Source organism: Tenrec ecaudatus, chromosome 17 (assembly GCF_050624435.1).
Source record: "Tenrec ecaudatus isolate mTenEca1 chromosome 17, mTenEca1.hap1, whole genome shotgun sequence".
NCBI classification, from domain to species: Eukaryota; Metazoa; Chordata; class Mammalia; order Afrosoricida; family Tenrecidae; genus Tenrec; species Tenrec ecaudatus.
The window spans coordinates 38,992,037-39,005,895 of record NC_134546.1 but is presented as its reverse complement, the minus strand read 5'-3'; the positions used below and the strand labels follow the sequence as shown (position 1 = coordinate 39,005,895).

The window sequence follows — 13,859 nt, the reverse complement described above, 5'->3', positions numbered from 1 at the left end:
TGCATTCTCTTCTCGGCAGGTTTTTGATGGGGCCATGCATTGAGCGGACTCATTTATAATCCCAACTCATCCTGCCCTTGGAAAAGAGGCTATACGCTTCTACATGTTGGGGTGTGGGGTGATGGGGGAGGAAAAAGGGAAGAGGCGTGGAGGTGGGTGGGAAAGGGGGGCTTACCCTGAAAGCTCTGCTCAGAGGGTGATGAGCACTGACTGGGGAGATGGCCCTTGAACAATCCAGTCCTTCCTCTAACTGCCCCCGGGACTTTCAGACAAAGGGATGTCACCGCCCACCTGCTGCTTTGGAACCCGCTTAGCACAGCCAGACCTGGCTTCCACCACAGGAGATAACTGAGCTATGCGGACAGAGCTGGGCTCAGCCTCAGGACCTGTCCAGCCACTGGCGTGCAGGTGAGAGAAGGGTGTGGCATTGAGGCCGACTGTGTGCACAGCACCCTCCACGATGCGTGTCGTGGGAAGTTTTCCTCCTGTTCTTTTCCGAATCGAGCCTGGGCCCATCACCACCAGGAAAGCTAGGCAGGCAGTCCCAAGGCTCGGTGATTCGGTGCAGGCCAACAGAGATGCGGAGGCCCAGCTTGGCGCAAAGATGAGAAAAGACAGGTGCATGAAAACGAATAAATGGCGCTCCCAGCCCTCCAGGGACAACGGGTAGGTGCTCCAGGAGCCTAAATACTCATGTTGTCACCACTTCTGGGGGCTCAGGAATTTTAGCACGCATCAGCATCACCGAGTGCTTGTGGTAGAGCAGGGAGTTCCTCATTTCTGACACAATAGGTCTGGGATGTGGCCCAGGATTCCCATTCCCAGTGAATTCCAAGGAGGTGCACTTCGGTTCCAGGACCTCACACTGAGAGTCAAGGCAATGATTCACATCTCAAAACAAAAACAAGCTCACTGCCTTCAAGACCCGGTGGCATAACGGGTTACACAATTGGTTGCTTCCCGCTAAGTCAGCGGTTCACAATCACCACCAGCCCCACGAGAGAAAGAGCAGGCTTTCTGAGCCTGTAAAGATGGATCGTCTCAGAAGTGTACAGAGGCGGTTCTATCCTAGGATCATGCTGAGCATCTTGTCCATGTGAACCTCCAGCCTGCACGCCATCTCATGCTTAAGAAAGGGACCTGGAGAACCCAGCCCGACTGTTAAGGATTAATTCTTGGGATCTGCTTGTCTCCTCCAGGCCCCCAAGGGACAGGGCACCGCGCCTCACCCCTCATTTCTTTCTTTTTCCTTCTTCTTTTTCAACAGTTTTACTGGCATATAATCCACATAGCAAACAATTTAATCGTTCAATCATATCAAGAAGAGTTGTATAATCACTACCTCCATCAACTTAGGAACATTGTGTTTGTTCTTCCACTCGTGGTTATTAGCTCCCCGTTTTCCCCCACCTCCCCCCCCCCCCGCCACACCCCCAAGAAACTATGAATCCAGTTACTGTCTCTATAGGTTTACCTATCCTGGGTTTCATATACAGAACATACAAAACAAAAAACTAACAACAATAACAACAACAACAAAATAAAATAGAGAAAAACTTCAACTGAAACAAAAAGTAGAAGCTATTAAAAACTAGAACAACTTGAAAATGAGTCAAGAGGGAGCTCAAATGAGAAGGTGTTCAATCTTCACCTAAACACTACCGCCACAATCCACTTTCCAGTGCAGGATTGCAAGCCTATTCACATGGTCAGAGGGAATTCAATGGAGGCTTAATCCACATGTATTTCCCCTTCTTTTTTTATTCAAACTAAAACACTTCTAAATGGGTCAAAAATGAGAACAAATAAAGCATTCTTTTCACCTATGTCTGCCATAATCTTCCATGAAATTGTGAGTTATTGGTGGCAGGCCTGGGCCTGGCCAATCTTTGAACTCGTGAGCCTGGCCCAGGTGCCAGCCCTGGAGAGATGCTCAGGGGATACCTGCTGCTGATGAAGTGACCCAGTGTTCTCTTTTACTGACAGCCACCAGGTGGGAAGATTCAGGAGCCTTGGGGAAAGGCAGGTGGGGATGGGGGGGGGGATGATGGGGGGGGGGAGGGTGTGAACAGGGAACTCAGACAAAACAAGCTGTGGTTACAGGGGAAGTCTCTGAATTCATGCAGAGAAAGCTAAGATGAAAGACAGGCATTTACATCAACGGATTTCCCTGAACAAAAAACTATAGGGAGGCAGACCTGGGGCAGCCCCTGTGGGGCAGAAGAGACATTTATGATCGGAAGGCTGAAGCTGCCGTGCCTGGCAGTGCCCCAAACAGCAAGCACAGACCAGTCAGGGCTGGTAAGCAGAACGGGGCAGAGGGAGCCCACTGGAGCCAGCATGGGTTCAAACCAGAATCTTCCACAGTTCCTCTTTCCTGGGAAGTGGCCCCCCAGCAGTGTGCCTCGTTTTGAGCCAGGGTGTCGGGTTAGGAACGCACTGAGTAGACACCCTTCACCTCCTGCCTTCAAGTCAGCTCCAACTCGTGGCGATGTCCTGTGTCAGAGTTCTAGAACTCTGTGCCATGCGCAGGGTGCCCAAGGGACTGACTGGGCATCTCCGGGTGGACTGGAACTTCCAGCCTTTTAGTCAACAAGAGGACCCCTCAGGAACCTCCGGTCACTTTGATGTTGCTGCTAGGTGCTGTCGAGTCGGTTCCGACCCACAGCGATCCCACAGGTACCAGGGAGCCAAACACTGCCCAGTTCTGCACCGTGCTCACAATCATTTCTCCCTGGGTGTCAGCTGCGGCTACTGCATCCACCTTTATCACGGAGGCCATCCTCTGCCGGTGGATCCCCTGCCTCACTTCCTGGGTGGTGAAGGGGCATTTTAATAGCAGCCCCTACTTGTTCCATCTAAGGACGACACTTATCCAACACCTCTTCCCCCAGGAAAGCGACAGGTTTGGAGTGTTCTCTTTATGTGAAACACCCAGGCACAAGATGCATCTTCGACACAAAGGAGACAGTTTAACATGGCCGGGGTGATTCATTTTAGTTGTTTAGTATAAAACATAGAGGACAGTGGTTTAGGGTTGGAATTTAGGCTCTGCCTTCTTCCGGCTATGTGGCACGGAGCAAGCCGCTCACCCTCCCTGAACTGCAAAGTGAGACACACACCACCTATTTCCTCTCACCTCTCACAGAGCGATGAGGGGCCTCAAGAAGGAAGCAGGTGCCTGGGCTTTGCACTCTGCTGGAGTGCCATCCAATGGCCAGCTTGGCCTGATGAAGCCCCCAATATCACACTGAACTGGGGCTCAGCTGATGAGTTTGGTAAGGGCACAGGGAGAGAGGGGGTCCACTAATTCCATCAGCCCCTCCAAAAGCAACAGCAGCAACAAGAAAGGCCCTCCGCCCGCCCCCTTTCTTGTCTATTAACAGTTTTATTGGCATATAAATTCACACGTCATACAACAGGTCCGGCAGATTAAGAAGAGTTGTGTAACCATCATCACAATCCATTTCTGAAAATTTTCTTCTTCGACATCCTCCTTGTGGTCAGCTCCCCATTTCCCCCCCCAACCCTCCCTGCCATGACCCTCGGTCATTATCCATCATTGCTACAGCTTTACCTCCCTTGGATTTCTAACACAGAAAGTCATATAGAACAAGACACAAGCCAGAAGCCTCTGAACAGCACTGCACCCCCTGGGAGCCCTGTGGAGCCCTGGTGAACCATTCAGCTGCTAATGAGAGGTTGGCAGTTCCAGCCCACCACTTGCTCATGGGGACAAAGCTGTGACAGTCTCCTTCCACAGAGATTCTCAGCCTTAGAGAGTGATCCATTACTCAATGAAGAAGTTCCATAGCTGAGTACCAGCCTGACCCCACATATTGACATTGAGGACCATCAAAAGACAAATGGGGAAGACCCCATGCCTGTAGGTCAACACCTCAACCTCTCCATGCTGGAGATGAACAGGTGAGCACCCCCAATATCGCACTCCATGGCTGGAGATGGATAGGCCAACACCCCCAATGTCTCACTCCATGGCACACATAGAGATGAGCCCCTCTGGTCAACACCCAGCAGGTGGAGTCGTGGTCCAGGGGTTAAGTGGCTCAGGTTCAACTACTCAATCTGGAGGTGACCAGCCTGAGCCCTAGCGTGGCTCCAAGACGAAACTGTGCATGCCCACCTGCCCCTCCTGGAACTGGGCGGCTGACTTCATTCAAGAACCTCTAAGGCAGTGTCCCTGGGTGGTGCCTGCAATTCAAGTACGTGGCTACTAACTCAAAGACTGGAGGTTCATGTCCACCCAGAGGAACTTTGAGAAAAAGGCCCAGTGCTAAGGAGCACAGCTGTACCCTGACACGTGAGGGCTACCAGGGCTTGAAAGTAACCTGTGGACAACTGAGTTTGTTTGTTTTTTTTTAAAAAGCACTTCTGTGCCCCTCCCCATCCCACCGCCCCACCCTTCACAGATAAAGAAACTTTGGCTTCAGAGAGTCAAGCCCCTCTCTGGGACATGGCAAGGCCGAGGTGGTTGAACTTGAGACAGCCTAACTTGCGGGCCCACCTTGGTAAGCAGTGTTCTCAGCTCTCTCCCACCTCATCCTGCCAGCTTGCATCTCTTCCAGGCTCCCCGTGCCACCTGATCCCAGGTGAGACCATTTCCTAGGTGTGTTCACAGGTCACTCCTCAGTTTAGTCTCCCTCCTCCTCCTCCTCCCCAGCCACTTCACCAACGGAGTGGATGCAGCCCACACATCTGGCCTGGCCTTCACCCTCAGCCGGCCCTCTGTGAGCGCCAGGCCATGTGGGGCCACTTTACGTACAGACAGCCTCTAATCCTTAAAGGTGTTCTGCCAGGTAGAAATATCTCCCCATTTTGTAGAGTTGAGTAAAGGGCTCACAGACGGAGCGGGCCTGCTAATGTCCCCACAACTACAAAAAGGCGGTGCTGGGATTCAAAGTTACTTTTGGAAAAATCCCAAACCCACTCGTTCCACTGCCAAGCTGCTCCCCTTGCCCCACCCCTCCCTGGCAAGCTCCAGCTGACAAGTCAATGGAAGAAACGCTTGTGGCGTGCCTTCCACTGACCCGCGGCGCACAGTGCTGGGAATTTGGTGGAGAGCAAGGCAGGCACTTAGACCAAGAAGGGCTCTGTGTATTTGTGTGTGTGTTGGGGGGCGGGGGGGGCATGGATCTGAGAGGATGCCAAGCTGAGAGCTGGGCATCAAGGAGCACCCTGAAGCTTGGCCACCCCAAGGACTCGAGGCAGGCCTCCCAGGTTGCGACTCGTCCATTCCTCGTGTAAAATCAGCTTCCTGTCGGGCCCTGAAAGAGGAACATCAGACTGCTGAGGCCGAAGAAAGCTGCTCCGTGACTCAAGCTGTGTGTGTTAGGGCGCAGCCAGCCCCTCAGAGTGAGAGGAAATGCAACAGAGGGTTGGGATTTTCATGTGAAAAGACACGTCTAGTCCTTTGAGAGGTCTTCTCCCTCCTCCTCCTCCTCCTCCTCCTCCTCTTCCTCCTCCTCCTCCTCCTCCTCCAGCCCTGCTGCTCTGCCCGGAGCCCTCTTGGTAGTAGCCAGGGCTGCCAGCATGTGTCACTGCTGGAAAGCGATACCCCCACGGAGGGCTGCTCTGTTTGTTTTCATACCGTTCGGTCTCGTGTTCTGAAAGCCCAAATCCCACAACAAAACCGCAGACACCCGGTGCTCCCGAGGCCTCCCCCAAAAGGACAGCGTCTGCTCAGCCCCCTCCGGGCCGAGAGGAACTTGGCACACCTGAAACACCCAAGCCTGCAGCACCTGTTGGGAGGCTCCGGTGGGAAGAGCGTACATGTCACCAAACCTCTAGAGAATCACAGGACAGGTGGGGAAAGGGTAGGGAAGCCGAGGCGGATGCAGGACCTGGAGAAGGATGGGCCACAGCTGAGGGGACGCAGGTTCACGCCAGTGCTAGCACCCCAGGCTTGGGGGGGAGCCCCCAGCTCCCACCCCAAGGTCCCGGCCTGCCAGGCCAGGCTCTCAGTTGACACTCATGCACACCTGCGTCAGCGTCTTTGGAAGGGGAAGCCAAGGCATTCAGTAACAGCAACGGCTCTGGAGTTCACACAGGCCATCCATCTTCTCAAGCAGAGGAGGAAACCAGCATTTCCGTGTGAGGCGGTGCAGGCTGGGCTATAAATAGCTTCTTAAAAGGTTAGCAAGATGCACGGATGACAACGCTCCAGTGGGTTACTAAGGGAACCCAGGACGCCGAGTGGCAGCCCCTCACCTGTTGCATGGATGCCTGGTAGGGACTCTGGGTCTGCTCTGCTCCCCAGAACTGGGCGCTGTGAGGGTGCATTTCCTTAGCCATTGGGATGCTCCCAGGTAAAGAAAACACTGTCCTGATCACCTCTCATTCCCAGGTAGCAATACCCTCCCCTAGCCCCTCCTTTCCCCTTCCCACTATGCTGGGCCCCTGGAGGCTGCCCCAGGGAGTGCGCAGCAGGCAGGGTATTCCAGGGACTTCCACTGAGGAGTCCCTCCCGTGGGGCAAGTGCGGGAGGCGGGGTGGCCTGGGGGCCAGCAGGGCAGCCCCAGCATCTGGGCTCTGTCAAGAGGGAGCTAGATCTCACTTGTCATTTATAAAGCCACCCCAGAGGAGGCCTGCGATGAGGCTATTTATAGTGCCCGTGTGTACATCCCAGAACTCTGTGTGTTTGAATTAACAGGCACACCATGCCGCACAAAGCGGTTCACTAGGGATTCTAGGGATCCCAACAAACTCATCCCAACACGGGTATCCTTCTGAGGGTGAGGATTTTGGGACCGGGGATAAACGGGACTCCAATTCTGCCTTCCTGCCAAGGATGAAGACATCAGTCTGGAGCCTGCAGCGAGGAGCAGCTGGCCAGGCAGCTCCCCACTGGCTTCTCTGGGAATGATGGGGTGGTGGGGGGGTGGGGAGCACTTCCCTCCTTCTCCACTCCAAACAGGGCCGAGGTTGGAGGGCGCATCTTGCCTTTGCTGCCCCTCCTAGAACAGACAGAAGCCCCCTGAACTTCTGAACTCTGGGTTGAAGTTCTGAATGGCAGATCATAAGGAAGCAGCTCCACTGGGGCCTGGGCTGGAAATCAGATCCCTCCATCTGACTCCCACCCCAAGATGCAGCACCACCACCACCCACCCCCCTGAGATGGCCAAGGCAGGGGAGGATTCTCCACAGGGGGCGATACTAGTGTGTGTGCTGGGGATGTTTGGGGATGTTGAGGGATGTCCCCAGGCAGGGTTTGTGATGGGGACTGCCCGGTCCAGCACATTCACATTCATTCTCCCTCTCTGCTAAGAGCAGTGGAGGCCAAGTGGGAGGGGAAAGCCTGCTCTGGAAAAGTTAACTATTACAGCCACTGCTTAACTGGGTGACGGAAGCCGATGGCGTTGAACTTGAGTGGATCACCGAAGAGGACCTGGGTAGGCGTGCCATCTTGAGGGTCCTGCCAGAGCGGCACTGTAGCCAGGATTCCAGCATAGTGAGCCAGCCCACCTGCAAGGATCCTTGGAAAACTTCCTCCTCATCCCAATGCAATTCTCTGGAGCCCCCATCCCTGACTTGTTTCTTAAATTCTACCCAGAGCTCGCTCTTCTCTTGCAACACTGGGGATGCAGACAGTGGTTAGACATAAAAAAAAAAAGCACCTGACACACAACCACAAGGCATTGGTAGCAGAGAGCTGTCTACAGGGACCAGTGTCCATGATGGTGACTGGGAGTCAGGAAACACAGAGCTGGTGCCAGGCCTCTGCTGGAAAGACTGTACTGTGAGAGCTGGCATTCCCATCAACCCCAGGCTTGCTTGTCTTCTTCCACCGAAGACCCCTTCCTCCCATGAAACTGCCAGAGGAACACAATATTTCCTTAGAACACTTAATACACACCTACGGAGTGTGAAAGACAAGGGCTGCGGACTACATAGAAAGTAGCAATTTAGGCCAACCACAGCCCACCCCGAGTAGAGACGTAAATGATGTACATTTTGCCTAATCGCAGAGAAGCTCATAACTTATCTAGAGTCACACAGCTACTACAGGTGGAGAGCTGAACCCAAGCCAGCATGCTCTTCTCTAATGCCCATCAAGCTTACACACACACACACACACACACACACACACACACACACACACACACGGGCCCTGGAGGCACAGTGGTTAACACACCTGACTCTCAAACAAACAGAACCCTCAAACTCACCGCCATCAAACTGCTGCGGACTCACAGCAACCCTGGAGGACAGGGTAGAACTGCCCCTCTAAGTTTCCAAGACTAACTCTTTAAGCAAGTAGAAAGTCCCATCTCTCTCCCGCGGGTCTGGCTGGTGGTTTCAATCTGTGGTCCATGCAGACCGTAGTTCAACACATAATCATGACTGTTGACTACGAGGTCAGCAGTTGGCACCCACCAGCCACTCCCAGGGAGAAAGCTGTGACCATCTTTTTATTGTTGTTTAACAGCGCCGTCTGGGTTTATTTGTACCAACAGCACCCACGGACACCAGTGCCATGCAGATGATGGCACAGGGCTCACACTTACTTTGTGGGAGCCTGGGCACCTTCTGGGACTTTTCCTGGAGTCAAGGCCTTGGCTGAAGCATCATCCTTGCTTTGTGCCTTGACCTTGGGCAAGCAGAGCCTCAGGCTCTTGGCAATACATTCCCAAGCCCATTTTCCAAGCTTGGGGTGGGTGATGTAGGCCAGTCGGCTGAGCTTGCAGTTGATGCCCATTAGGATTTTGACCTTGACCTCCATGGGCTTCACAAGATCCTTGATCGCCACAGTGCAAGCAGCTGTGGCCTTGGCGTTGTAGGCCTGCATTTTCTTCAGCCCTTCCTGTTGTGCTTTTTGGCAAAGCGCATGTTCCTCAGGAAGGTGGGGTCCACCCCCTTAAGAGATTCGTACTGCTGTGATTTGTGCCATTTCCGAGATCGGTTGTGTGTGGTGTGCTTTTGGACTTGTCCATGGCTGTGGCCATCCTCTTCTGTAAGATTTCAGTCTTGAAAACCCTATGGGGCACGTCTCCTGTCTTATTGAGTCATTGTAAGTTAGAATCAACTCCATGGCAACAGATTTGGTCACACACACACACACACACACACACACACACACACTTTTTATTGCATCTGACGCCGGATCATATACTGAATCTGATCTTGGATGATAGATGTATGGGATCTTTTAAAAAAAATCATTTTATTGGGGGCTTACACAAATCTTATCACAATCCATACATCCATCCATTGTGTCAAGCACATTTGTACATTTGTTGCCATCATCATTCTCAAAGCATTTTCTTTCTACTTGAGTATCTTTTTCCCCCCTACCTCCCCCACCCTTCCTTATGGGGTCTTAATGACCAAGTACAACACTGGAATTTCCTACATGACACATGAACAGGTGTTTGAACCAAGCGTTTCTATCAATGCTAAAATCAGCCATGGCTGATACCCCTCCTAAATCTGCACCTTTATTCTCCCCGACCCTCAGGAGCACGCATCATTCCGTCTCAGTGCTGGTTACCTTGCTATGACTGCTTATTAGTAGTAGAAACCAAAACCCAAACTCATTGCCAGTGAGTCAATTCAACTCACAGTAACCTAAAGGGCAGAGAAGAACTGCCCATGCATGTTTCCAAGACTAACTTTTCAAGAGAACCGAAAGCCCCATCTTTCTCCTCTGGGGTGGCTTCTGGTTTCAATCTGCTGACCTTGCATAGTTAGTAGCCCAACTCCAAACCCACAACACCACCAGGACCCTTTGTGCGGAACGATCACTTGGTGCCTAAGACACTGAGAGAGATGCCCAGGGAACCACACGCGGCCAACAGAGTAGGTGTCCCACCTCTGAATAAAAGCGGCCTAGGCTTGGTCCTGCTCCGTACACATCTTTCAACCCTCCACCAGAGTGAGGAGGGTCACATACGGGAAACCCTGCCTTTGTGAATGGGCTCAATTTTGGGCGACCTTATGCAAGTTCTTGTGCTCTCTGGAACTAAGTTCTCTCCCCTGAAAGGCTATGACAATCCCGGGTTGCGTAGTCTGGGCACTCAGCGATTCAATCAGCCCAGCAGCATCTCCACACCTTCCTGTCTCCATGATTCTGCAAAACCTCACTATGCACAATCCTTAGCCCCTTAGCAAACAGGGCGTGGAAGGAGGGTGAACCTGGGACCCAACCCAACCAAACACACTGCCATCAAGTGGATTCCCACTCGGAGTGACCCTGGTCTAGGAGACCAGAGAGCAGTGCTGTGCTTTTCCAAGGCTGTAAATCTTGGCGGCGTAAAATGCCACATCTTTCTCCCCAGGAGCAGCTAGTGGCTTCAAAGGGCTGACCTTGCAGTTAGCAGCCCAATCGGTAACCATTATGCCGGAGTGCCTGCCTTCGGAGCTGGGACAGGGCAACAGTTCAGAGGCTTTCATTTTAATGGCAAAGCTGAGCTACCTCTGACTTGCAAACCCAGGTCAGAGGCAGTAGGAAGAGTTCATTTTCTTTCTGCACATATTCTCCCAAAGAAAACCAGACAAAAGTCACCTGGCCACCTGGGGGGTGGGGGGGACCTCTTCCTCTGAGATTCTTACTGAACTCTTAACCCTTCTTCTCCCACCCCGCCCCAAGGAGTGGCTGGCTGGTTGTTGTTTCTTCGTCATTTTTTTTCCCCTGTGGTTCTCGGGTAGCTCCACAAATTACGTTTCCAGAGTCTGGAGTCCCAGAGAGCAACGCTGTTGTAATAAACATGACCAAGACCAAATGCCTTCCCATCCTATTAGATGATGCCATTTCCCACCAATCCGACTCCTCGAGCAGGCAGCCCGCTCACCAATGAGGGCCCAGACAGAGGCTGTGAGGGGGAGCCGCGGTCATGGGCAACTAAAAATAAGGGCGCTTCATGATTGGCCCTGCCACTTTGCAACAGGAGTGGGGACCCACACACCAGCAGCCATACAGAAGGACACAAGTACAGACAGGCAAACACTTTCCCAGCCCAGGGGTGGGCTGTGCTGGTCTTTGGATTTTTTGTTGTCCCCCCCCCCTCTTAATTTGATAACTTTACAAAGAAATAAGAATCCGGATCAAGGGGGTGGGGGGACTCCAAGGCATACTCTCTCTTTCAGACAGTTTCCAAAGGTCCTTCAAAGCTCCCCCAAATTGTCAGCAGGACCCAGGCCCAAGCACTCACTCACCTGTCCGGCCGTGTCATAGAGTCCCAGAAGGTACTGCTTGCCCCCCACGGTGACGCTGACTGCAAGGACAGAAACGGGGCGGGGAGAAACTCACTAAGACCAGGCCTGTGGGATGAAGTCTGGCTCGCAGGGACCCTCCCACCCAGAGAAGTCACTCTTGTTCCCTAGCTCCAGGCTCACAGCCAAGTAGTGTCTGATGAGGGTGCGAGGGTGCGGTGCTCATCTCCCTTCGGGTCCCATGGAGTGCCGCCCCCTACCCCACCCCCATCCCCCGGGGGCTTGGTGCAGTAGGGGAGGTGGCTGTGAGAAGGTCAAGGCGGTCGGCTGGGCGATTTCGCGGAGCCAAAATGTTTGGGAAGTGCGGGGAGCAGGGACCGAGGGAAGTAGGAAGAGGGGGTCGGGACGCGAGCGAGCTAGGTGGCCGCCAGCAGCGCCTCGGGGGTGGAGCTGGAGCGCGGCGGAGGGCCCGCGGGGGAGGCGGTAGAGAGCGCGCTTCGGGGGAGGCAGGGAGGGGGCTCTGCCAAAGTTGCTCCAAAGTTCCCGGCCCGGGAGCAGCCCCTTAGTCAGCAGTTCCGGGCTTACCTGCGTAGTGGTCGAAAACGGTGGGCACGTACTCCTCCGGGAAGGCGTCGTTGGCATAGCTCATGAGCAGGCACGTCTTGCCCACCGCCCCGTCGCCCACCACCACGCACTTGAGCATCAGCGCGCCGGGCCCGTGAGCCATGCTGCGGCCGGCCGGCCTCCGGGCATGGTCCCCCCGGAGCCCCCGCCCCGGCCCCGGGCTCAGCCCCAGCCCGCCTGGGGGGTCCGCCGCCGCCCCCCCGGCCCCATGCAGCGGTCCCCCCGCCCGAGGGGAGGAGGCGGCGGGCCCGGGGCGCTGCCGCGGCTCCGGTCTCTGCCCGGGTCCCCGCCCCGGCACCGGCCCCGGCCGCCGCGCCCGCCCGCTGCCCCCGCCGCCCGGCGCCCGCGCCCTCGTTCCGGCCCGGCCTCCCCGGGAGGATCCGCCGGATCATAAGACTGTCCGGCCCCGGGGGAGACGGCAACTTTGGGGAGGGCGGCGGAGGGGAGGGGCCAGGCGGCTCTCCCCGCCCCGCGGCCGGACGGGCCCCCTCCCGCCGTGGCCCCAGCGGAGGGCGGGCCGAGGAGCCTCCCCGGAGTGCGGGCCGCCCGCGCGCCCCGCCCGCGCGCGCGCCTCCCGGGCCTGCGCGCTCACCCTAGCTTGAGGGGGCGAGAGGAGGAGTCAGCGGGGAGGGATGGGCGCGGAGGTAAGGTTGGGTGGGCGGGTGACGGGGTGGGCGGGGAGAACCGCGAGCGAGAGGCCCAGGGCTCCTCGCGAAAGTGCCCGCAGCGCCTGGAAGCGTCCACAGGCCCGGGTGCTGGGGAAGACTAGGAGGTCTCTTGAGGAGCCACGACGACTCCAACGGTGACGCAATAGTCATGCACAATTGTACAGTTGGAGCTGAACGCCACCCGGAAGGCAGGATCCGTCCTGTCGGCCCCATGAGTGCGTCCCCGCAGCAAGACATCAGGAGGGAAAGAGGCCAAGAGGGTTCAAACAACAAAAACAAAAACAAAACCCGGAGACCCCGGACGGGGGCAGGGATTTCGGGCTCCTTGCTGTCCCCTCCCTGGCCCTCCCCTCTAGGCCTTGCCCCGCCCAAGCTTGAATCGTTTACTGAGAAACTGGACACGGGGGACGGGGGCGGTTAGAGCATCTTGAACTAAGGATCCCCCCCCTTCTCTCCCCTCCACCACCACCACCAGACAGATGGGGGACGGGACGGGGCTGTTGGCTCTAAGGTTTGGCGACTGTACCTGGTCTCCCGTGGGGGCGACCATCTCCGAGGCCCCCTTTCAGTCCTTAAAGTCCCTGGACGCACTCGTTTTGGATTCCTGAGAAGTGACATGCTGTATGCTCTAAAGGCATGTGATTGAGGTGGTAACCCCTAGCCGAGCCAGCCGAGCCTGAAAACGTCAATTGGCTTCGCCTGGGCGGGTTCACTGGTCAGCAGAGCTTTGGGCATGGTGCACCCGCAGGTGGGAGAAGGATTTCACTCTATGTAGACACCTGAGCCCCTATCCCCCGCCTGGCTGGAGAGAAATCGCTTCCTCTCATTGACTGATTGCTTCGGAAACACCGAGAGGCGAGAGGCGGTGTAAACTGGGAGCATCTCCCTGAGATTGCAGATGAGCGCACGGAGACCGAAATCGGTGAAGTGAGCATTCCACAGTTCATAACAGCGCTCACGGACTCAAAGCCCACTTTGGGACTTGTTATATCCACAGCCCCGCTTCCTAGACTCCAAGGACAGGACTCTCAAATCCCTATGGTGACTTCCACTCTCCCTGGTCTACGTGGATTCCTGGACATTCCTTCTGGATTCACCAGAAGTCTCCCTTGGCATTTTAGTGTGGGTATTTGCATTGCCTTTGAAGTCAGATAGATGTTGGTTCAAACAAGCAAAGAAATAAAAACAACTTAGAACCATCTAGTTGATTCTGACTCATAGTGACCCTATCAGGACAAGGTAGAACTGTCTCTGGGTTAAAGGAGTTAGAGAGCCTCGTTTTTCTCCTGTGGAGCAGCCGGAGGTTTGGAACTGTTAACCACATAGTTAGCAGCCTCGTGGGTAACACACTAGCCACCAAGGCTCCTGATCTTGGTTCAAAGCCAATCTTTTCCATTT

General features: G+C 54.9%; 1 protein-coding gene across 1 annotated transcript in view; it reads right to left on the bottom strand.

The window, feature by feature from the left end:
- RHOQ (ras homolog family member Q) overlaps nt 1-12,155 on the bottom strand; it is a 42,116-nt gene extending 29,961 nt beyond the window's left edge. Inside the window, exons 1-2 of the mRNA XM_075535269.1 lie at nt 11,755-12,155; nt 11,173-11,231 (exon numbers count right to left, since the gene is read on the bottom strand). Coding sequence (XP_075391384.1) covers nt 11,173-11,231; nt 11,755-11,896 — 201 coding nt within the window. The 5' untranslated portion in view covers nt 11,897-12,155. The remainder of the gene's footprint in view (nt 1-11,172; nt 11,232-11,754) is intronic.
- Nucleotides 12,156-13,859: the final 1,704 nt, after the last annotated feature.